The sequence below is a fragment of the Pholcus phalangioides genome, unplaced genomic scaffold (genome assembly GCF_987345545.1).
Source record: "Pholcus phalangioides strain wild (caught in Gottingen) unplaced genomic scaffold, Ppha-v1.0 ptg000031l_1, whole genome shotgun sequence".
In the NCBI taxonomy this organism is placed as follows: domain Eukaryota; kingdom Metazoa; phylum Arthropoda; class Arachnida; order Araneae; family Pholcidae; genus Pholcus; species Pholcus phalangioides.
In genome coordinates, this window is record NW_028301621.1 from 4,576,580 (window position 1) to 4,601,768 (window position 25,189).

The 25,189-nt window shown below is 36.9% G+C and overlaps 1 protein-coding gene across 3 annotated transcripts in view; it reads right to left on the reverse strand.

Moving 5' to 3' along the window:
- Positions 1 to 25,189, reverse strand: part of Cad87A (cadherin 87A) — a 672,761-nt gene that overhangs the window by 345,619 nt on the left and 301,953 nt on the right. For all 3 annotated transcript variants that reach the window (XM_089252829.1, XM_089252827.1, XM_089252828.1), the window contains one exon: positions 1,865 to 2,019. In XM_089252829.1, coding sequence (XP_089108955.1) covers positions 1,865 to 2,019 — 155 coding nt within the window. The remainder of the gene's footprint in view (positions 1 to 1,864; positions 2,020 to 25,189) is intronic.

Below are 25,189 nucleotides of genomic sequence, written 5' to 3' on the forward strand. Positions count from 1 at the left end.
GTAAAATTTAAGGGAAAGGCTCTGTACGAGACTAATAAAAGTCTATTCCTAGTTGCAGAGGCTTTGAAAAGCTCTTTCACCATATGCGTTTCTTTTAATTCTATAGACTCAGCAATTCTTTATTGCTTTTCTACTTTCTGGCAATTCTACTATCTTCCAAATGTCAATTTCAACAAGTGGATCCAGTTCCTCTTGCATTACAATTTTCCAGTTAACCACATCGTTTGAATTCATCGCTTCTTTAAGTGTTGTTGGTTCATCATCCTTGGCAAACATAATAAATCCTTCATATCTTGATGGCTTATGCAACTGAGACTAATCTTTCAACTTAACCTGATTTTCCTTAGGCCTCTTTCAGATGCAGCGGGTGTGTGCCTGCTCCAACTCAAGAATTAGAATTACATGAAATTCCTTTCAGACATCACGGAGAGAAAAATTATACAGCTGGACAAAATAACCCCTAGTTAGTGGCAGCTTGCCTCTGCACGATGGCCATGGTCAAGCATTCATATCTTGTCACGTTTATTTGCACATAGCAGGTCTCTCAAGTTCTTGTGGACATGGTATCAATTAATTTTATGTAATATTTGTTTTATCGGTTTCTATTTATAAGTAATCTATTTTTTGCTGACTTTGCATTTGTATAATACAAATGCAATTCTTTTTCGAGTAGTCGAGTAGTTTTCATATAAAATATTTTTTAAGCAGCAATTATTTCTGGGAAGTTTGAAAAGTTCCCAGGAAAAAAGACATCAAACACCTGAGAAGTTTTGATTCAGAAGCTTATATGCATGTGTCTGACTAACCTGTACTGTGACCAACTACTTACATAGTTGGTCAGTCAAGGTTTTACGAGGGTAACTACCTAAGAAACTGTCCCCAAAGAGTAAAAGACAATTTTAATTGGTTACGAAGGGAACTCAAGAATTATATATTGTTTGATTTAGTGTCAAAAACCATAAAAGTTTCAAGAAATGTCTCATATAACATGTGTCACATATAATGTCTTATCCATCTGCGATTTCTCAGTCTGCTTCAAAAGCCCTGAATATGAACATAACACCACTGGTGTAAAAGATGAAATAGCCCTGGTGACAGAGAGTGGTGAAATAAGTTGATCATCTTTAGGGTTCAGAAGATGAAGAAATTCTTCTTCATATGATATCAAACCAAGAGGACATTTGAGAGCCACCACCCCCTACCAGGCGTTGATGTTAATGTTGCTGAAATAGAAATCCCAAATACATACAAGGAAGCTATGAATTCTTATCAGTCTGATGAATGGAAAGAAGCAATCAAACAAGAATTTGACTCACTTCAGAAAACCAACACTTTGCAGTTGGTGGGATGTGCTGAAGGAAAAAATGTCATTTGATCAAAGTGGGTGTACAACAAAATTTACCCAATCGAAACATCAGACCTTATCTTGAATAAAATGGTCTTTGTGCATTCCGTGGTGTTTTTGTAAGGAAGAAAGTTTTCATTATTTTGTACATTGGAATATTCTCCCATAGTATGATGAAATGGAAGTTTTGAGTGACATAATGGAAGGCCTAAATGAAAAATTTAAGGAAGCTTTTTACTAATCAGGATACTTTGTTGGGATTGAAACAGAAAAAAATGAAAATATGGTTCTATTTTTATGTCAACCATTCTTCCAAGAACTGAATTGTTTTCTTTCTTTTTTTTTTCATTCGAAGCTTGTCCATGAAACAGAGGATCTCTTGTTACTCAAGACAGGATCAAAGTTACTTTTGACTTCAGTCTTGCCAACATGGTATGGTCGTTAGCAACAGATTTTTTTTAACACACTGAAATCAAAAGCAGTTTGCGACTTTAAATGGCCTGTTTTTGATTAGGTTACCTCATAAAATGCATTAGAATTTACAGATGCTAGCTTCTTCCCTTCTTTATCAATAGCTGAAACTGGTTGAGCAATAGCAAAAGAAAGAACATCTGGACTAATTACATCTGGATCAATAGCTGAGAGCTTGTAGAATGTATCTCCTATTTGTGCACCTAAAATTCATAAAAAATATTCTAGTAAAAAATTGTGAATTCACTTACACATCAAAATACAAATGGCATAACAGGATAACTGCTCAACATGGTGACTGAAAAAAAATTCACGTAGGTGTATTTAAAAATTCAGCAACCCAAAATAAAAGCAATTTTCATGAATACTAAAAGCCATGAGAAAAATATAATACACACCCGTAAAAAATATGACTGTCTTCATCTAAGTGTGAATGGCTTTTTGATTTATTGCAATATGAGTATTTAAAAATCTAAGTTTAATCTTTAACATTGTTTTTTCATTTCCAGTTTATGAACATGCTTGTATTTTTCATGCCATGAGTAAAAATACGTAGTACTTCAAGCATATTGTATTATATTAAACTTTAGAATCCAAATGTGTTACTCGAAAATAAGAATGTAATGGATGACTAGGTACAGACAGGTGTTAGTGCAACCAGTCCCATGCTTGATATCGCCTCACACTTGTAATAAGAGAAATAGAAAATGTATTATTTTTTATTTCAAAAAGACATAATATTCATAATAATTAAACATGGTGAAGGGCATAGCGCAATATAATATAGACAAAAAATTAAAAAAAAATAAAAGCCAAGATGGGTGCTGCTACCCCCATGTGTGAATGAACTGCTCTTTCGTTTGTTCTTATGTTTGCTCCATGCCACATGACAAACGAGCAAATATGTGCCTTAATTCCTGTAATGACGCCATACATGCGGCAAAAATTGAGATGATGCATCATCTTCCTGAAATGTGAATCACCATGATTCGTCAACTAACCCTCGTTCAGGGCTTGCCTCATGCTTAGGCTTGCAATGGATGAAGGATTCGTTCCCAATTTCACTGCGCGAGATCTTCACAATCTTCCAGCAGCTCATGTACTCAACAGCATCTACAGAATGGAAGATGGTTTGAGAAAGATGATCAAATATACAAGCCAGAGGAAGTCGTATGACATTCCCCGTAGGTCTTCTGCGTGGGAGTCAGTTCCTCCATTGGTTAGTAGGAGTAATGCCATCCCCGCACCAAGAAGCAAAAGGGCTAAGAATATTGTCCCATTCAACTACGACAATAAAACCAAAAGAGAAGGAGAGAACACTGGTCCTCCTTCCACCTCTCCAAGAGCGGAATCTGACCCTACTGCACCTCAGCTGGTCAACGTCGACTCCCCTCTTGAGATTGAACTTCTGAATGAAGAGGAACAAGATAATGCCCCCTTTATGGAGCAAAGATGACAACCTACACTGACAAGCTTCCGAGATGCGAAAGAATGCTGTTTCTCTGCCAGTATGAGATTTTCCCATACATATATATCTAGGCCTGTCAAGTCTTGTGTATGCTGTTTGAATATTTTTTATAGCAACAGTTGGTTTCGTCAAGCTGGTGAGTCCAGTCCAGTCATTTTGTTACTTTGAAAAAAAGATGTAAATAAAGTGTGCCACGTTAAGTTTTGTCACTCGTAAAATTGTTAATTGAACCAGCGATGCTGGTAGCACATAATTTCCCCGGCCCGCACATTTCAAACTGAATATTTTTTGGTACCCTTGACAGGACTGTTCCAATTAAAATTGTTGTGTTTCCCATAATTTGTTTCCAGTGTGTTTCTCATCACAATATGGAAACTTTGAAGGAATAAGAGAGGCACAATGAGCTGCTTATATGAAGTCATATAACAAGTTGGAAGTGTTGCTCTCCTCCAGTGATGTGCAGTCAGCAGCGGTAGAGGCAGAACTGAACACTTTGCAGTGGCCCACTGATTAATGACTAAAGATGTGCGGGTGCAAAAAGCGTGTGGGCGTGCTGGAACAGAAAAAGTGCAGAGGAGAGATGAAAGAAGAAAACTATTACGCGAGTAGTCTACATGAGTATCGAAATGGCGTTCGTAATCTCCGTAAGAACTCCATCTAAAATGTGTTAAGTGTTCATGTTTAATTTCGACAATAATGTAGAAATAGAATTGTGGATAATAATATAATTATGTGTTAATATAGATTAGGACTATCTTCGACTTACATACTCTTTAACTTTTATTTCTAAGGCAGAGCGGTTTCTACGGCACACACATTGCCATTTCAGCACTTCTGGATGAAGTCAAATTTGAGGCAGAGTAAGAAATCATGGAGAATGATTTCAAAATAGAGCTTCAAGAATTTGTTTAAGAATCATAGATATTCCTTATCTTGAAAATGTCAGTGCTGACACTTCGGTAATTCGTTCAAATGGTTCAGACTGAAAATTTAGGTTACCAAAGCTAGAGTTGCAGAAATTCGATGGTAAGGTGGTAATGGTTGCTGTTTTGGAGCCAATTTAAAAAGATCCATGCGAACAAGGATATTGCTGAATCGGATAAGTTACAGTACTTGTTGCAATCAGCGGTGGAAGGATCTTGTGCGTGAGAGGTTGAGGAAAGTTTTACACCCACCAGGGAAAATTATCATAAGGCAGTGGACAGTTTGAAGTGTCTGTTTGGATGATGTATGTCATGATTTATTGGTAGAGTTGTACGTCAGGGAACTTTTGAAGTTGATTCTGGAGAATACCACTATCTCATGGTTATTCAGACATGTTATGTGTACTTTATGCTTGGAGTCACAAATACATGCTCTTCAGACTATGTGAGCCCGAAATGAGGAAAGTGCTGTGCTACTTTTTTCGCTAGTGGAATCCTGTCTTCCAGAGGAACTACTCACAGCTTGGCAGAGAAGTCTGAATGTTTAACATTGAAGTGATCCACAAATCGGATGGAGAGCACGCTCAAGTTTGTAAAATCTGAAGAAGAATCAATATCACAATGGCTGGATTTGGTTTGAAGGAAGCATTGCCAAGTAATGGTGGATCTCATAGAGCAACTTGTGAGAAGGTGCCCACTGCTGCTAGTTTGTTTACTCCAAGTGCATGTGATGGAAAAGTTTGCGCATTTTGCAATTGCAAACATGAAAGTTCAAATTGTTTCAAGGCTCAAAAGATTACTTTTGCAGGTAAACAAAAATTACTCAAGGATAAGGGACATAATTTCAAGTGTTTGAAGGGGTCTCATCGAGCTGTCAGATGATTGTAAACAATTCATGAAATGTGTTATTTGTTCTAAGAGTCATCATGGTGTTATGTGTCTAGATTTAGCAAGTAACAAACTGCTTACAGAGACGTGTCAAGGTGAACATGTTAAAGGCACTGTGAAGTTACATCAAGAAGAGAAGAAAGGTGTGAAGTTACATCAAGAAGAGAAGAAAGGTGTGAAGTTATTAATCAAGAACTGTGAAGTTACATCAATCAATTTGGCTAAGTTCTCCAACTCAAATTCAAAAGTCCTCTTGCAAATGCTTAATTGTTATTTGGTCGAAAGGAAGCATACTTTGAAGGTGAGAGTATTATTTGACACAGGCTCTCAAAAATTTTACATTATAAAGGAGGCAGCTACTGCTTTAGGATATGTACGTTTTCTGTCAACAAGTGCTTTCTCATTCTTTTTTTGGAGGGAGAAAAATTGTTGAAGAAGTTCATAATGTATATAAGATATAATTAGGTAGTTTGGATGGTAAATTCCTGTGCAACTGCAATGCTCTTGAACAAGATGACATCTGTAACAACATCCCTTCAGCACAGAATGGACCTTGGATGGACGAATTAAGATCTATGAAAATTTTGGTTGAAGATGCTGAAGGTACAAAAAGTGCTGACATGTTGACACATGAACTGATGTGGCGGAAAGGTTATTCACTGTAAAGAAAAGGGTTATCAAATGTGGGCTGGTTGCTATGGAGACCTGTTTTGGATGGACTTTGCTGGGAAAGACTAATATGCTCCCTGAACATGAAGATATAGTAGCAGCAACGACCATTACAATGTTCATAAAAGAATCCAAGATATCACTTTTTTTTTAGACCTTGATGTGCTTGGAATAATTGATCCCACTGTCACAAAACTGAAGCAACAAAAGTAGTTTTCGACCAAACAATTTTTAGAGAGACTGTCCAGGTGAATACAGATGGCTGGTATGAAATTGCTCTACCTTGGCGTGGAGATCAACCACTCCTACCATCTAATAAGGATTTGGGTTATGAGGTTGCGTGATTTGAATAAAATGATGGATTCAGGGTAACTGATTAATTTCTTAAAATAATTATTTATTTACAACACGAAACATAAGACGAAATAAAAAATCTACGAAGCGACATGTTGAGCTCTTGATGGTTCGATCGCTTCTCCTCCGATTTCCCGCGTGACAATGGATGGCGTCGGCTTTACAAGTGCCGCCATCTGTGAGATAAAATACAAATTGAATCTCACCACAAGGACATGGCTGTGAAGAGGTTGGACACCACGACCAAGAGAACTCCACACAGAAAAATTCTTCAATTTGTATGGTGATATTTTCAAGGAATGGGCGTCCTTAGATATCATCAAAGAGGTTAAGCACGTGTGGAAACACCCACTGAAGCACAAGCCAGGAACCTTGCTGTAGAGGGAAAACAACTTCTCACGACCAGTGCAAAGAAGAATATCAAAAAGAAATGCCAAAGAAAAAAGCGCAATCAGGAGAAAGATCTGGCAAATGTGACCTTGGTAGAGTATGATGCGAGGAATGAGGAGAAGGCCACCATGCCTGGACCCTCAGGACTTGCATCAGCACTGTTGAGGCTTCACAGTCAAAGGGGGCTATTGCTTGCAAGCACAGAATAGCCCTGGTGACACGCCAGAAACAAATTCTAAGAAGCTTTGCAAGGACTCTTTCTACAGAAACGCTACCAAGAAAGGCATCACCCTCAGGGTCTAGGCTAAAGGACCCTGAAAAGAAACTGACTCCAGCTGATGTGTCATACATCACCAACTCGGTGGAGGACCAGATGCTGGAGGACACTGGGGATATTTACCCTCACGTTGACTGAACCATCTTTGGGGAGGAAGGTCTTTGCATTATATGCAGAGACCAGACCATCCTGGAGTGGTTGAAAACTGATCAACGGGTTACCGCCTCCACCAAACATTGAAGGTCACACAGGGTACCTTGCCCTAGCACCTGGTGATAGACCACCAATGAAAAAGTTTTGCTTGGATTCCTGGAAACAGGGATCTTAACAAATCTTTAAAATTACTTAGCAAATGTAATGAAGATTTGGTGCCTGGCCAACTTCATCTGCGGGCTGTCATCCCAGGAAACTGGGGTAATACCCTGGTGATCTGGGTGGAGCAAGTGATGGTGGAGTGGCTTGCCGCCAGATCTTTTACCGCGTATAGAACCTTAGATATAAATAAGGACAACGACCGGGTCCGACTCTGATCTATCATAGGATCATCTATGCATCCTCCCCGGTTAAACCTATACACAGAGTGGTATTCATGTACCTACGGGTAAGTTAATTTCTGTAAATATACCTTGCCAACGCTATTTAGGCAGATAAATTTACAACATAGCAAAGCTGCATCCTATAATCTTGCAACTTCCTTTCGCAACCATAATCATTTTGCACCTCCGATTGAAGAACAATGGGTCAGAAATGGGATGATTATGGGCCGACTACCCGACTCTTCGTTACGAAAGGAATGGGGATTCATCCAAGAGCATGTGTTTACATTGCCAAAGGTATCCATGCCTGGGCACTGCCACAATACACATCAGAAGATGTTGTTGCGGGTCTAACAAAGGGTAATGAACTAAACAAGGATCACCCTATCATGATCTGCTCCATCTATATGGCCAATGATCTCAAAATTCCGCACGAGTTCTGCAAACTGGTGGAATACTATGAACATCGGAGTGGCAACGAGATAGCGGTGTCGAACGCACAGTTTTTTATCTTAGCCATTTAATGGTTCTATCCCCACCCCAATTTTTTTTTTTTTGCTGTTTTTAATTTTTCTTGTGTTTTCGGGCCCGCAGGATCCCTCGACACATAATGTTAGCACCATGTTTTGTATTGCTTTTATGTGTTTCTACAGTGTTAATAGTGAGAAACGATCGATCAATGCAAAAAACGTATTTCTCGAACTTAAATCAATCGTGTGTTGATCAGTGTCTAGTCTCCTTTCATCTTTCGATGTGTGGTTCTGGGTTGCGGCATTCATCTGGATATATGATCGTGAGAAATATGATGAAAAATTTGTTTATACGGAAATGTGGTTCACTACCTGGAGGTCTCATTTTCCTACTACTGCTTATTGGTGGAGTCGAACAAAACCCAGGACCTCCAAAGAAGGTCATGAATCAAAGTTTGATTGAAAATTATACCCAAGTTTTTTCACCGAAATCTTCACTCCAGCACTCACCGATCGAGCAACCTACAGATAATTTGAAACAGGCAAGACAATACTTGCCTGAGGTGACAGATTTGGAATCCTATGAAGTGACAGAAGCAATGGAATACGCTGATGACCCTGAGGGTGATGTGAAAGATGGAATCAATTTATTGATCAAATTGCATATTTCAACCACACAAAAACTGGAGTGAAATCTATCTCTGCTCACAGAGAGAATGGAAAAATTCGATGCATGGGCCGAAAATATTGATAAAAAAATTTGAACGTCTGGAGCATACTGGAATAATTGAATCAACAGCTCACCCCACACCTAATGTATACAATGACTTAATATTAAAAATTGATGAATTAGAAAATCGTAATAGACGTAATAATCTATTATTCTTTGGAGTCCCTGAAGATGATGAGACATCATGGAGTGATACCGAACGTACACTCACAGAATTTTGTAAAAAATATCTGCTTCTTGAAAACATACTTTTCGAACGTCTGCATAGACTGGGAGGAGTACGTGCGGATCACCCAAGGCCAATTATCTGTCGTATCCTGAACTTCAAGGATAAGGAAATTATTTAAAAATCTGCTTCGAAGCTGAAGGGATCCGGATTTTCGATATCAGATGACTTTAGTGTCTGTGTGCGTACAATAAGAAAAAAACTTTGGGCTTTCGGAAAAGAAATTAAATTAACTGGACAGAAACCACGCCTCTATTTCGACAAACTTAAAGTGAATGGCAAAACATTTGTATATGTCGCAAACTCTGATTCAATCGAGGAACTGAAAATTGAAAGTTTGAATTTAAACTGAAATCGGTCCCTGTGTGCGGCAATATTCTCCCACCAATGAAACCTTGAAGATCTGATGAAACAGTAAGTTATCTAAGAATTTTATTTTACAATGTCGCAGGTATTTTTAGTAAATTTTTATTTCTCGATGTTTCGAGACTTTTATTATTGCATGATATATTCTGTCTTGCTGAAACTTGGAATATAAATCATTCCCTTCTCTCTAATGTATTATCCGCATATTCAACCGTTCAAGTTGATGGTGTCAAAACTTCAAACACAGGCAGGGCGAGCGGGGGAATCATATTGGGTTATAAAGCCGATAAAATCAAAAATTTAAAAATTGTATCGAAAACTAGATTCTCTATTATTGCCGAATTTTCTTTGACGAGTGATCTAAAATGTTTAACAGTTTTTGGCTATTTCCCTCCTGTCAAAGAATATAACACTAATTTTAGACAGTTTTTATCAGACCTGTCTGAACTGATTTGTAACTTCGATAATGTTATAATTGCTAGGGACTTTAATGCTAGATTAGGTGATAAGACATATTTTCCTATTATGCATGATGAAAATGATACTGTTACTAGAGCTTCAATGGATAAGATAAATGATCTTATATGATTTTTTTTCTTAACTAATAATTTGATCTTATTGAATGGGTATTCAAGGGGAGACACACATGGCGCGTTCACATATTATTCCTACAATGGTGCTAGCACGGTTGATTTATTTGCTCTCATATGATTTTATACATACAATTTTTTCATGACTTTCTTTCAAGGCTTCTAAAAATCTTCAATGATATCTTTGAAAAATCATGTTTTCCAGTTTCCTGGATCGAGGTACAAGTCAATCCTATGTATAAAAAAGGTGACCCCCACCCAACCCGAGAACTACAGACCCATTTCTTTGATCTCAGTCCCGACCAAGTTATTTACCTCCATCTTGAATAATCTATTAAATACCTGGCTAAATGAGAAAGACATTATTCCAAGGGAACAGACTGGATTTCGTTCTAATTTTTCAACCCCTGATCAAATTTTTATTTTGAATAATCTCATATAGAAGTATATTTTTAAATCTAGGGGTAAACTCTATGCTATTTTTATCGATTTCAAGAAAGCTTTCGATAGTGTTGACCATTCCCTACTCTGGCATGTTCTGAGATCCATAGGTATCAGTGATAAATTTATCAAGATACCCTCTGACATTATTGTATCCCAAAGCAAAAGTTAGAATCAGATCTGATGCAATAAATATTACTAAATGGGTTTTGCAGGGTGAAGTTTTATCTCCCTCACTTTTCTCTATTTTTATTAAAGAACTCACAGACCATCTAAATTCTAGTATTTCACCAGTTTTTATAAATCATGCCACTGGTATACATGCACTTCTGTACGCGGATGATGTCGTTATTTTATCGGATTCCCCAAAAAACCTGCAAAGAAAAATAGATATACTCCAGGGTTTTTGTTACGACTTTTTGATTGACCTTAATATTAATAAAACTCAAGTTATTGTATTCAAAAAATCAGGTAAATTGTCAAAATATGATAAATGGTATTTTAGGGGTCAACAACTAACTACCACTTCGACTTACATGTACTTGGGGGTTCCATTTTCAAGTTCCGGCAAATTTTATATAGCATACTTACACTTTTTGGCAAAGTCCAAAACAGCTATACTACCAGTAATAAATATACTTAGAGGAACTCATAATAATTCCTTGGTCACGGCTTTAAAACTTATTGATTCCCTTTAGCTTTCAACAGCCTCATATGCATCTCCCATTTGGGTATTACAATTTATTGATAAAATGGATCAAATATTTAGTATTTTCGCTAAGAGACTATTGATAGTTTCTAGAAATACCCTTGGGTATGCTCTGAGAGCTGAACTTGGTTGCCCAAGCCTCAGTATTTCGTTTAAAAAATATATTTAAAAATTCTGGATACGTTTGCTTGAAATGAAACAATCCCGTTTGACAAGAATAAGTTATGACCAACTATTTCAATCTTGTAATTCGTCCATTAATAATTGGGCATTACATGTTAAAAATATTCTTGACAGTGCTGGCTTCGGTTTTATTTGGGTTCAACAAAATCCAAGTCTTGTAAAAGCTTATCTTCCACTGATTATCGAGAGTATAAAAAACCAGAGTATCCAAACTGATTTCTCCCGTATAAATGTAAGTAGTAAACATTTTTTTCACTACAAAGATATAAAAACAACTTTTCTGATGGAAGATTATTTTTTCCTCCCTTTTCATATCTCAGTCAAAAGGGTTTTTGCCCAACTCAGATTTAATCAGACATCAATTTTCGTTAGTGGTAAAACTTTTCTATGGATCCCATCAGCAATTGTACATATTGCAACCTTTTGGTATTTGATGATTGGAATCATGTAATTTTTCACTGCCCTTTTTACTCTAATCCCAGATCCAAATATTTAAATCTCTCTTCATGTCCCGCTAATATTGCTCAATTACTTTCGATCTATGATAACTTATACTCAACATATCTATTTATCTTATCGTGTATTCACCTACGCTCGCTCTGTTTGGACTGAAGTCCATATTTTTCTATTGTTATTAATTTACTTTTTATTTTATTACTTGCTTTTTGTCCGCTCTGTATGTATATTACCTATTATTATTTGTCTGTATATTATAATCATGTTTATTCTGTGTCTGCTTATCATTCATTCATTATTTCCTTTGCCTTACATTAATTGTTCTGACACCAACATATGTGCTTCATTATGTTCCCAATGCATGGTATATTTTGTAAATATGACTGTAAAATGTAGCAACAAAGAATTGCCACTCATTGAAGGACCTACTGGTCAAATCAATAAAATTTATTTATTTATTTATTTATTACTATGAACATCACAAGATAAGCAAGGTATTTGGATGTGATGCCAATGATCACCATACTGTGTGGGGCAGCTCAGACAAAAACCAGAGAGGAGAAACACTACTAGAGTTTCTCATGAAAACAAATCTGGTTTGGGCTAACCAAGGATACACACCAACTTTTCACATGCGTAATCGGAAAGAAGTTATTGATTTCACCCTGCTCTCAATAGATATTGGAAACATGATCAAGAGATGGGAGGTCAACAATGCACCCTCCTTATCTGATCACCAGATTCATAAACTTCTATACTACGAAGTGACTTTTATTCCTACTTTTTTTCGGAATTTTAAGGACACAAACTGGGATCTTTTTGAAAGAAACCTGGAAAACCAGCTTAACACTCTTGCCAACCCTGGTGATGAGATCTTAACAGCAGATGACTTGGACCACCATGCTGTCATTCTGACGGAGGTGATCACAAACTCTGCAAATCAGGATTGTCTCAAGCCTGACAAGTCTACTAAAAAAAAGATGGACTGAAGATCTTGAACTCCTCTGTAAGAAAACGAGGAAAGCTGTCAGGATTAAACTTGAATAAAATTGGACTTACTTCAAGGAAGTTCAAGTAAGAAATCAGAAAAGTGAAAAATAGTTCTTGGAAGAAGTTCTGCACAGAGATGAGTTCACTGTCAGAAACTGCCAAGGTTATCAAACGGATCAAAAACAATTCCTATGACAAAATTAATGTTATAGAATGACCAGATGGTAACTATACCGCCAGCGCACACACACAGTGGAGACGCTGGAATGTCTTTTGGATTATCACCCAGGTGGACCAACAGAACCAAACTATGGTGTACAGACTAGGCCCATCTTGGAACAAGTAGACACCTCAATTTTGTGCCCGAGTGGCATGGTGGTAAGATGCTCGTCTACCATCGTGAAGGTTGTTGTCAGGGTCCCGGGTTCGAACCCAAGGGAGGATATAGATAGGATATTTTCCCTAACGAACTCGAGACGGCCACTGATAGACAGCGATAGTAGACACCTCAACAGCCAACATAATAGTTGAATATGAAAAATGTACAGAATATGAGGGGATTTTCTCCCTTCAAATCACCAGGCACAAATTGAATATATCGTATCTTTTTACAAAAAGGATGGGAAATTGTAGGCAACGAGTTGATTCGTCTCTTCAAAGCCAACCTAGTTTTAGGATACATACCCAAAGTATGGAAGAGCTCCAAATGTGTCTTCCTACCAAAACCAGGAAAAGACACCTGTTAAAATCATCATCCTTCAGAGAATGATTACATTATCTTCTTTTCAATTGAAGTTACTGGAAAAACTGATACTCCCCATTTAATGGGTAAGATAAATGTGAACCAGTATGGTTTTAATACCGGATATTCCACTGACTCTGCTCTTCATCAATTGATTTGGAGAATTGAAAACACAATTATCAATGGACAATTTGCTGTTGGTATTTTTCTGGACATTGTTGGAGAATTTGACAACGCTACTTTTGACTCTGTACGTAAGGCTCTATTAGATTAAAACATTCCACCTATGTTAATTAGATGGATCGATCATATGCTCAAGAACTGAACAATGACTGCTCGTGTTCTTGACACCCAAGCTGAAAGAACTATCAGAAGAAATTGTCTGCAAGGAGGAATCCTTTCTCCTTTTTTATAGAACTGTCAAGGTGGGAAAGTCGTGGGAAACTTTTCCCCCTTTTTTGACATGACAGAGAATTTGTAATCAAGAGGTACTCATGTCCTGAATGTGTGATTTTTATCAAATTGTAGATTTGTGTATTTCGTCTCAAGAAAATTTGTTTGTTGGTAGTATGCAGGTCTAAATCCTGTGATTGTCTAGTTTCGTTTCTCTCTTCTGCAATCCATTCAGAATATTTTAGGGAAAAGTCCTAGCTTGAGTTGTTACTGGGAAAACGAGTTGGTTGCACACATACTTTTGGTACACACTATGGTTTTTTTTTTAATTTCGGATTTGGGGTACGATCCCGATATGTAGGAGTTTAGCTGATTTCACTAAATTAATCCTCAATTTTTTTCCCCACTTGGTGTCAAGTTTTGAGCCGAATTGAAGCGTCTTTGTAGGAAAAATTGATGGTTTTGTGAATGTAAATTCATCCAGTTATGGGAAGGCAAGAGGGTCATTTTTCCCGAGTTTTCGTTTCTGATCTTGAAGGTGACGTGGAGAGAGAATTTTTATTTTGTTTATTTTCTTGTTCTTGAAACACACATAATGATTGCATTTCATGCCTGAAATTTTTTGTTTTGGCATTAGAATTTAACTAGAGAATGAGGTATTCACACTGAACTACATTTTGGCCACAATAATTGAGTAATTTGTTAAAATTTTTCAATTTTCGAAAAAGAAAGTTTCACACGTGCCGTCAAAAAATGTCAATGCTGAATATTGATTGTAATTTCGATCAAAAAACATCCACATATTTCAAGAAAATGTTTTCTATGTATCGTTGGGAAATTAAGATTGAGTGTTAATTAATTTGTTAATTTTCTTTGTCTTGTGACAAAATAATTTCCTGTACATTTATTTATGTAGCAAAGTAGGTGGTGTGACCTATCATTTTAAAGCTGAATTAATTTCCCAGATGATGGTAAAATTCGATTTTGATATGTTGTGTGAGCATAGGTAAGAGATTTTGTATTTTCGTTTAATGTTTCAGTGCATCGTCCTCGATGTTTCAGTTGAAGCCCCATTAGTATAGTTCTTGTTCAGGGCGTGCTCTAGTCCAGGTTTAAGGCATGCCCCTTTCATCTCAATTGGTCACAAGTTGGGTGATAAAAATTTGCGCAACGAATCAAAATGTGCTCATTCCTAAGCCCTGCCCCAGTTTTATATAGACTGGACCAGACCAGAATAGAATTTATAGCCGATTCCCATTGTTTTGGGGACAACTGTCGGCATATGAACTGGCCAAGAAGGCCTATGAAGAGTGGAAAATGAGAAAAAAAAAAAAAGAATTTAGAAGAAAAAGAAGAAAATATTTGAATTCTTCGTCAGGCTAGTACAAATTTGAGCCAAGGTGAGTCGCCACTACAACCAAAACTTTCCACATCCGGAGCAGGTGCACATTTACAACAGTTATCAATCAGTTTTTCATAACTAGTTCGCAGGTAGGAAAGAGGGGGGGGGGGAAGGAAACACCGCATGGGAGTCGCAGAACAAAAAACCTCAATCGAATTGTACAGTTCAACAATTATTAGATGGTAAAATCAACAATAATAATGCAAAGGGATAATTTACGCAATACAAAACAGTTCTGTTCAGTAAGTGCTCATAAGAAAAATGAAATGAAGATATGTTATAGAAACAATATCTATTACTCAGAATACCAATATGAAAAATAAGAATTAAGAATTGAATAAAAGCCAAAAATCAAGTTGTGACGATTGGTGAGGTGTATACGAAGCGCTGAACATGAAGCATTCCTTTATTTTGCATTACCCTGCGAAACACACAACCCTTCATCATGAAGGTTAAAATCAAACTCTCGAGAATGTCTTCGTCTCTCGATACAACTTCAATCTCACGTGTCTCGTGAATAAAAGTGTTGCTGTACATCCTTGTTAACAGCTTGCCTGTTACAAAGTGAAATTCTATTTACAATATGTACATCAGAATTTGATTTTAGAGCAGGTTCCAATCCAGGTGGGAAATTTGTTGGGGTCTTCTGTATTTCCCTCTGTGGCCTGAATATCATATTCAAGAATGTCTCGTAAATGCTGATACTCTGATTCTCTCATTCTATCAAACTGTTCACCATTTATTTTTTTAATGTAGTCAAAAATGTGGGGAATCTCGAGGCCATTCCTAATGTTAATTCCTCTAATATACCATGGTGCTTTGGTAAACCTTCTAAGGATTTTGTTCTGCACAGTCTGGAGATTCCTTACATTCATTTTACATGAATGTGACCCCACAGGAAATGCATATAACATAGTTGGTCTAAGAATGGTTTTGAATAAAATTTTGTTTTTGAGGGGAAGTTTAGCCTGGGGGAAATGTGATCTTGTTTAGCATTCCAGAGACTCTGTTTTATTTTTGACATATTCAACGTGTGATATGAATGAAAGGTTTATGTTTAAAATGCATCCCAAGTATTTAACCTGTCTGATAGGTCTTCAGGTGTAATTACCAATCAGTAGTGGTTGCCTTGGTAATTTTCGTAGTTTCGTGAACCAGACAAATTTACATTTGTTGTAATTTAGTTGTACAGCTGATTCCTCACACCATGCTTCGATATAGTCAATAGTTTCTTGCAAGTTCTCCAACGCTTGTGTGGCTTTCCTACAACTACACAGTACTGCACAATCATCAGCGCATAATGCAATGGTTCCATTTGGTGGACTAGGGATATCATTTATATACAGTAAGAACAATTGTGGCCCCAAGACACTGCCCTGAGGGACTGAGGCTTGTATGGCTTTAATAGTTGAAAAATTGTCCTGTATTCGAACTTGGAAGGTTCTTCCCAAAAGATAATTGTAGAAGATGATGAAGTGAGGCGGCAAATTTATATCGATTAATTTTGACAACAGTGTGGCGTGATCACAGCGATCAAAAGCTTTGGAAATATCCAAAAAAGCTGATGCCACAAAGTCAAAATGATTGAATGCCTCAGTGATGATTTCTGTAACCCTAGCAAGTTGAGTTACACATGAGTGTTCAGACCTAAAGCCATGCTGTTCAGGTCTGATAATGTTGTTTTCATGCATATATTGTGTTAATCTAGGAGCAATAACTCGCTCAAAGACTCAACTGAAATTACTGAGAAGGCTAATCGGTCTAAAATTTTGAGCAATTAAGGGATCAGTGATCGCTTTGTGAATTACTTTGATGATTGATCTTTTCCAAGGTGTAGGGAAATAATTGTTTTGAATTGCTGCATTGAAAATGTTATTGACAGAGTTCAAAATACACTCATGTCCATAAATTGAGGATAATGCCAGCTCCAGCAAATAAAGGTTCAGAAACAAAACAAACGTTATTTATTCATAAAGCCCATTTATTAAACAAAAGATAAAGAACAAAAACGATGGTGTATGTATGATACCATTCATAAAAACTACGATTTTTGCTCCCTGGAGCAATTGTAAAACATATCTCCTTTACAAAAACTTACTATTACATGGTTGGTATGATGGTTAATACATTGTATGTCTCCCATGCGATCAAATACAGTCTGTACAACACCTAGGCATGCTGAGTATCAAATTATCGATCTGATCTTGGGAAAGATCACTCCACTCAGCAAGTAATGCTCTCCGAAGTTCCGGTACACCTGTAGGAGGTGGTTGACGGGCTGCAACTCGTCAGCCAAGCATGTCCCACATATGCTCTATCGGATTCAAGTCGGGTGAGAATGCTGGCCATTCCATATGGGTTATATCCTCAGATTCAAGGCATTCGTTTACAATGTTTGCTCAGTGAGGACGGGCATTGTCATCCATAAACATAAATTCTGCACCCATGGCACCCCTAAACAAACGTACATGTTGTTCCAGAATGATGTCCCGATAAATTTAGGCTTTCATGGTTCCGGTTTGAACATGCAGATCTGTTCTGGAACCCAGTATAATTCCACCCCAAACGAGCAATGCTGCACCACCGTAACGGTGTCGTTCAATGATGTTGTCTTGGTGGTAACGGGTACCTGGCGTTCTCCATATGAAAGTCCGACGTGAATCAGACTGCAAGCTAAACCTGGACTCGTCGGAAAACATCACACAAGCCCACTGTGACGATGTCCACATTGAATGTTCTCTACTCCAGGCTAATCACTGCCAACAGTGAGTTGCTGTGAGCAGAACACATCTGACAGGCCTGCGAGCATATAGACCAATATCTCCCAAACGTCTGTACACGGTTTGCCTTGAAACTGTGGTACCCGTGGCGGCAGATAGCTGACGAGATATTTTCCAGTATATTAGTGTATTTAACCCAGTCGACTTGTTTCAAAATTTGTTTTTTCCTGGGTATTAAGAATTCTATGGTAACAAAAAGTGGGTTGTGTGGTGAGTAAAGTATAGGTTTGACATGCATTTGAACGTCATGTAAAAATTTTTTAGCAATGCCAAAATCTATGACATCCGGTAGACCAATATTTTGTAGAGGATGGTGTGTTGGTACAGGTGATGAAATAACATCTAAGAAATTGTCAAGACAAAATTTTCTCAAAATTTTGAGAAATTACTCGACAATTATATATACACTCCGGAAACGTTGGAGGGTCGGTCAGTCTCTTTGTTTGTGTGTCACTAAAACCTCGGCTCATCCGAGTAAAGTTCCCCTCTTTTCCGTAAGTTTTTTAAAGTTGTTCTCTCACTCTATGGAATAACCCTCTGGTTGCCCGAGTCTGCTCGTGAGTTGGTTGATCCTGGAGCAATCGGTCTGGAAAGTTAGACACTACGATGCCAGAATGGAGACCATGTCTGCCAAATGAGCGAGCTAGCTCAAAATGAGTGTGAGATTCCAGAAATGGAGTACGTCCCATGTCTTGGTTCAGGTCGTCTGCTGCCCTGAGTCAAACAGACTTGACTTTTTGAATTACCAAGAGAACTGTATGTGTTAGGAGCAAGGTTATTCGCATCAGACCAGAAGTTGTACCCCTGAGGACCAGGAATATGAGCCCTTGGATCTAGATGAACTGAGGACCATTGTCACTCACTAATACTAAAGGCAGTCCAAATCGAGAGAAACAGTCCTGTAGGCATTCAACTGTCTTGAACGTGTTTGTTGATTTCATCAGATATACTTCCATCCATTTAGAATGAGCATCGACTACGATCAAAAACATATGCTCGAATATGGGACCTGTGAAATCTACGGAAATTCTCTCCCATGGAGCACTCGGGGGTATTCCCAATGGTGTACCCTAGCTTTCACCGGATCGGACTTGAATCTGGAACAATTTGGACAGTTTTAAGCAGCTTTTTCTATGCCGCTATCAATGTCCCTCCAGTAGATGTAGGATTGAAAAATTGCTTTCATTTCAACAATGCCCAGATGGTCTTGATGGAGTTCATCAAGAATTTGATTTCTAAATTTCTTTGGAATAAAAACTCTTTGGCCATGCATAATACATCCGTCCGGCAAGGTGTACTTCCCTCCTAAAGGTTCACCGAATTTCAATTTCATCAGCAATGGACCCAACTCTTCATCATTTTGTGTCCCTTTTGCTAAATGTTGAGCTTTCACTGGTAGTGTTTCGATTTGATTCAACAGGAAGAGTTCTATGTCATCTGCTGGAACAACTTTTTCTCCATTGTATGTCCGGAATACTAAATTCGTAGGTTGAACTTTTTTCTTCAAGATTTTTCTGAATCTCTGTAACCTCATTACTGATACTGTTCCACCCTTATCAACTTCCATACTCACTGGTTTATTGTCTATGTTGACAGTCACCATCATTGGAGGCTTTTTTGGCTATTCATTCAATACAGTCTCTAACCCACACATGGAAAAATAATTTTCGTTTTCCTCAACTGAAATGTTTCTGCTTGTTAGGTGTCGATTGAGTATTCTTTGCCACGTAGCAGGATTTTTCTATATTACCGATTTTTTTACAGAAGCGACATTTGCCAACCGTGACAGAGTAGTTTCTGTTCTGCGTGGGAGGTTTCGTTTTCCTCTTCCCCGCTTTCACTACCTTCAGTTCTGCCGGCTTCCTGATAATCTGATTGCCCCCCTGAACAGTTTTCTCCATCACCAGCGCGATCTTCATTGTTTTGTTTTTCCTGCCGAAAAATACTCAGATCTGCTTTTAACTATAAATCACTCTGTCTGCCGTCAGAATGCACCTTTGATTACCTTTTTTGTGAAAATTCTGCACTTTGACTTGGATGTACCAGACATTTTAGCGCAAATCAGTTTTCACTGTAACGGCAATCTCTTCTATGCCCCACCATACCAAACTAACGTGTTGGAAAATTCTCTTTTTCCGTTTTTTCTTTTTTCCTTTTTTTTGTCTGCACATATGGCATTATTGTATTATATTTGTGTTATTAGTATTGTGCTATTATTATTTGTATTATTCCTTTCCGTATTGCAACGTAATGCTTATGTATAATTTTACTTTTTTTCTTCACTCCACTGTAATTGAGCATATGCCTGTTTGTGCGAGTTTATAAATACATGAATAAAAATACTCTTTGTGAAATGAAGGGATTCAATAAAATCCTTCAACCAGGTCTACATGAGATAATGATTTCAAATTGTTACAAGGCAACAGAGTTGGTTACAATATTTTTCGTTAGATATCATAATATTGTTTTCATACAGGTGGGAGAAATCCATTTTTAAGGGATTTTTTTACATTTCACTGTTAAATGCCAATGTAATCGTTTTTGACAAATGAAGCACTTTCATTTCTAGCTCATTGTACACATTGTTTATGTCTCTGCATGCCCTAAATATACAGAAGGAAATTAACTGAATGCTACAAACCTAGAATAGGCCTATGTATCCAACTGCTTTGTAAAGCAAAGTGTTGTTTCACCTATATATAAAATGTGGACTATAATGATGAATGCTAGTTACTGTCCAAGACCATGAAGTAGTAAATACAAAATTATTTTTTCCATCCAGACAGAAGTTTTTAATGACTACTATACTTGTTAAACCCTCAAACTAAGCAAATGAAAATTAGTAAACCAAATGGTCCCAATCCCACCCCCCCCCCCAAATAACTTTAAAAATGACATAATTTCTGCTTTGGCAGAATCATTAATTGAAATCTACAACATTTGTAATATTCAGCAATACATCCATGATTTCCTCCTGAAAATTAAAATCCATTGCACAAATTTTGTTGATAAAATTTGATAAAAAAATAGGAAAACTAGGACAAAACTAAAAAGTAGAACAAAACCAAGAAAGTAGGGCAAGTGGGAGCCCTGATATGGTATAAGTTTTTAAATTAGAGATACTGTATTCCAAGGAAGGAAAAATTGTAAGGAAGGAAAATGTCTGCCCTCTGTAGAACACTTGCGCGGACAGTGAGAGATTGGTGGTTCAATTCCCCACAGAGGAATGTGAATTTTCTTTCTGAACTACATCTTGATCTCCACTTGGTTATCCAGACTTTTGTACTTTGTACAGTATCAGTATTTCATATTAAAACTGTGATAAGTAGGTTAGAGCAGTGAGTAACTGCTTAATTTTAATTAATATATATTTTTAATTCTTCACATCAAATTCCTGGAGAAAACATGTTTGCTACAGTGAAAACTGACATTTGATTTTGATTCGCTTGCTTATTCTGTGTTTATACAAATTGATGTCTTCATGTATTATGTGATCCTTATTAAACTTCACTTTTCCCGGCATGCTGGACCAGACTAGAACACCTAAAAACCTTATGTCAGCAATATAAACAAATATGAAAATCTGTTATCACATGTCCCCCCCCCCAAAACCACAAATTCCGTAATTCACAACTGAATATCTCGATGCATAGAATAAATCTTTGAGGAATGTTTTGTCAACAATATATTTAAGCATTACAGCTGCAAAAAAAAATTTTTTTTCCTTTTTTCATTGTGAAAAAAATATTTTTTTTTTCACAATGCACTGATAAATGTTTTGACAGAGCCATTTCAAATTAAATATATTATTATGCCCCAAAAAATCATTTTCACACACTATTTATTTCTTGACAGTTTCATTGGCTAAATTATTTGACAGTAGCAGTAGTTATGGATTTTAATGCAGCTAGAGTGTTTAAGCTTTTTTTTTTCATGTTTCTGGTTTTCAAACACGTATTTATTTTTTATGTTTATTTGTAGTTTATGTTTGGTTACTCAAATTGATTTTAATCAAGTCCTCTTCTACTTTTTTTATGAAACTATTCACATTTCATTGTCCTCAACATATAGCACTGTGCCATCAGCAAAATATATCAATTTTCTATTTAGCTTCAATTTACAAAAATCAATGATATAAATTAAAAATTATAGACACAGAACAGATCTTTGTGGGTACCCCTTTTTAGTTCTTGAAATGTGTGTGCTTATTTTTTTCATTAATTTTAACATGAATGCTTGATGTCTATTGCAGTAATAAATTATGGAACATTTAATATATTGCCTCCTATTCCTGCTGTTGATAATTTTCTTGTTAGAATATCGAAGTCCCCAAAATCAAAGCCTCTCTTTAAATCCAGAAAGACTTATAAAATATTTATTGCTGTTAAGTTCTATATATTTAAGTAATCTAAGTTAATCTAATTAAGTTAAGTATTAAGTTTTTTTTCGTCATAATAAAATTAAGACAGCTGTGCTTTCACTGATGATAATATGATGATAATAAATGATATGTTTAGGGAAATCTATATAAATAAGGAAGAGTAGGTGATTTTTGTCTGACACTCCTCAGAAAAATCACGAACAAAAAAAGGCAAATACAAGGAAAATAAAAAACTTTTTATGCATTTCGACACGTCAGGGTTGGGTTTTTGCCGGCAAAAACTATACTTGCCAGGACAGTGGCAAAAAGTGAAAAACACCTGACAAAAATGGCAAATATCAGTAAAAATTATTCTTTATACTCAAGACATACCAAGCTTGGATTTTCAATTACAAAATATTCTTTTCAATATAAAAACATGTGAAACATGAAATTACGTAGTATAAAAATGAATATTTTCAGAAACCAAAAATATGAAAACACATCTAAATAAAATATGCATCACCCAGATTTGCTATAAAAAAATCATAAGTAAAAATCTGATTATTTATTTATAGAATTCAGAACAGATAAATCATATTTTTTAATTTTTTTAATTTTTGCCACTGGCAAAATTGTGGAAAAATATTAGCTTTATCCAAATTATGCATCACCCAGATTTACTATAAAAAAATTCATGTCAATATATTTAATTATATTCATAATCCAATTTTTCAATTCTATGAATTTTTGCCCAGGTGGCAAAAATATTTGCTTTATCCAAATAAAATTTGCATCATCCAGATTTGCTATAAAAAATTGATAAGCATAAGGCTTTATAATTATTTATTCATAAAATTTGAAATAGATAAATCTAATTTTTTAATTCTATGAATTTTTTTGCCACTGGCAAAAATGTGGCAAAAACCAGTGAAAGCCAGAAATTTCGTTCGGGAAAAGGGGGGAAGGGGGGGGGGGCAAAGTGATAGAACAATAGATTTGGCGATCTTTTTCTTTTATTTTGGGCATTTTCTCACATTTTGGGGGTGGGGGGGAACAGACCGCCCAAAGTCCCCCCCCCCCCTCACTACGTCCTTGACAAAAACTATTTTTGTTAAGGCGTTTTTTACCATGGTTTTTTCCACTGCGGCAAAAACTTGCCAACCCTGCGAAGCGCGATATGGGTGTCGTTTTCAGAGGATAAAAAATATCACTGACTGAGGGCCCCCACTTGGATTTATTACCAAATTGTAACTCTTGGTTGCTCAGCGGAAAGGAATTTTTTTTTTTTTATCTTTTGAAAACAACACCTATAGCATGTGGAAATGCATAAAGAGTTTCATATTTTCCTTGCATGTGTCTTTTCAATTGGTGATACCTCTGAAATATAAATAATATAGGAAATTTTTAAATGCAATTTGTGTAGCGACATTTTCCCTGCCCAGATTAATTTTGAACAGGACTTTGTGCCTGACAAAATAATAGTGGAACCAGTGCCACTCTTTATTACATTTTATAAAGGGTGATTCAAAAAAAATCATCTGGTTTAAAAAAAAAACTTGAAGCATGAATTATTATGTTTTATAGTAAAAGGGGCATGAAGAAACAAAGATGGAATTTTTAATCCCACACATTCAATATTCCAATTTTTTTTGTGTTTTGGAATATATGTCACCTTCATCACTTGTTTCAATGCAACGAGCATACCAAAGAAAATATGGAGCATAGCCACTTTCCCATCAGAATGAGCCTTTAAGGTCTCCTGATCTTTTACTATTTGTGACTTTTTTCCTTAGGATTTAATTAAAGCCACTGTTTATGCGAGTAAACTTTCCCCGTCTTCTTCCTATCGGTCATAGGTTCTCAGCTGTACTTCTAAGTACAGCTGTGGTGGTCGAGTGGTTATAGTGACGGACTCGCGATGTGAGGATCCGGGTTCAAACCCCACAGTGGTGGTTGGCTGAAGTTGGTTTTCTGTGGTTCCCAACTTCAAGGCGCAAATGCGAGCCGATCTCCCCATTAAAAAGTCTCGCCACAGAGAGCAACAGTCCTACAACGATAAATCATTCAATCATAACACTTCACTCATAGTTAGAAAAACTGGTGGCAGATGGCAGCACTACACATAACAAGCATTACAGAGAAACAAAAAAAAACTTCACGTCAGGTTTCACTACACGTACACGCACATTCCCGCATGTACCGATTCGTTGGGGGTTCCGCGGGGGAGGGTGCATGTGTGGTGTAGCAGTAGTAGGTAGGGCCTCCAAAAAATGGCTTGGGGATCCATGATGTTCTTAAGTCAGCCACCTCGTTGGGCAATCTGCCTGTTGTGGCGTTGTATTTGTATTTAGCTTTTGTCCCATCGCCCCCTGGGGACAAAAAAGGTTGGGAAACTATGTTCTATATGAACAGGACTTCTACCGTGGCTAGGACGCTCTTCTTCTAATTCACCTTATAGTCTTAAGCTGTTGAAGCCATAGTCCTATCGACTGCGTCAGTAAACTTCCCCAGTCTTCTTATCGGTCGTAGGTCCTCAGCTGTACTTCTATTTCGATTTTGGGTCAAATAACTGGGTTCTAGACTCTCAAAGAAAACCAAATACTTAATTCTATTTTATTATCCACCCTCTCTAACAAAACCATCATGTCTGCTTGGTACAAACTTCCACACTACTCTATTTTTCGAATGTCCTCTATCTTGTTTTCTCTCCAGGTTTATAGATATATGTCACAACTCAATTATGGTAACTTTTTTGTAGAACATTCTCATGTCATCCAAGGTTAACTGCAGAACAATGCAAAAAATTCTGCTTTAGGGGCCCCCACAAATGCTCAATTGTCGTGAGTTCAGGTGACTGAAGGGGCAATTGAAACTCTGAATCCTGTTCCTCAAACAAATCTGAGATAATTCCAGCCCTGTGGGAGGGTGCATTATCCTGCTGAAAAAAGCCATCATGATCATCAGAGAATATTATGGCCATAAATGGGAGCATGTGGTCAGCAACGGTGGTGATGTGGAGAACCCTGG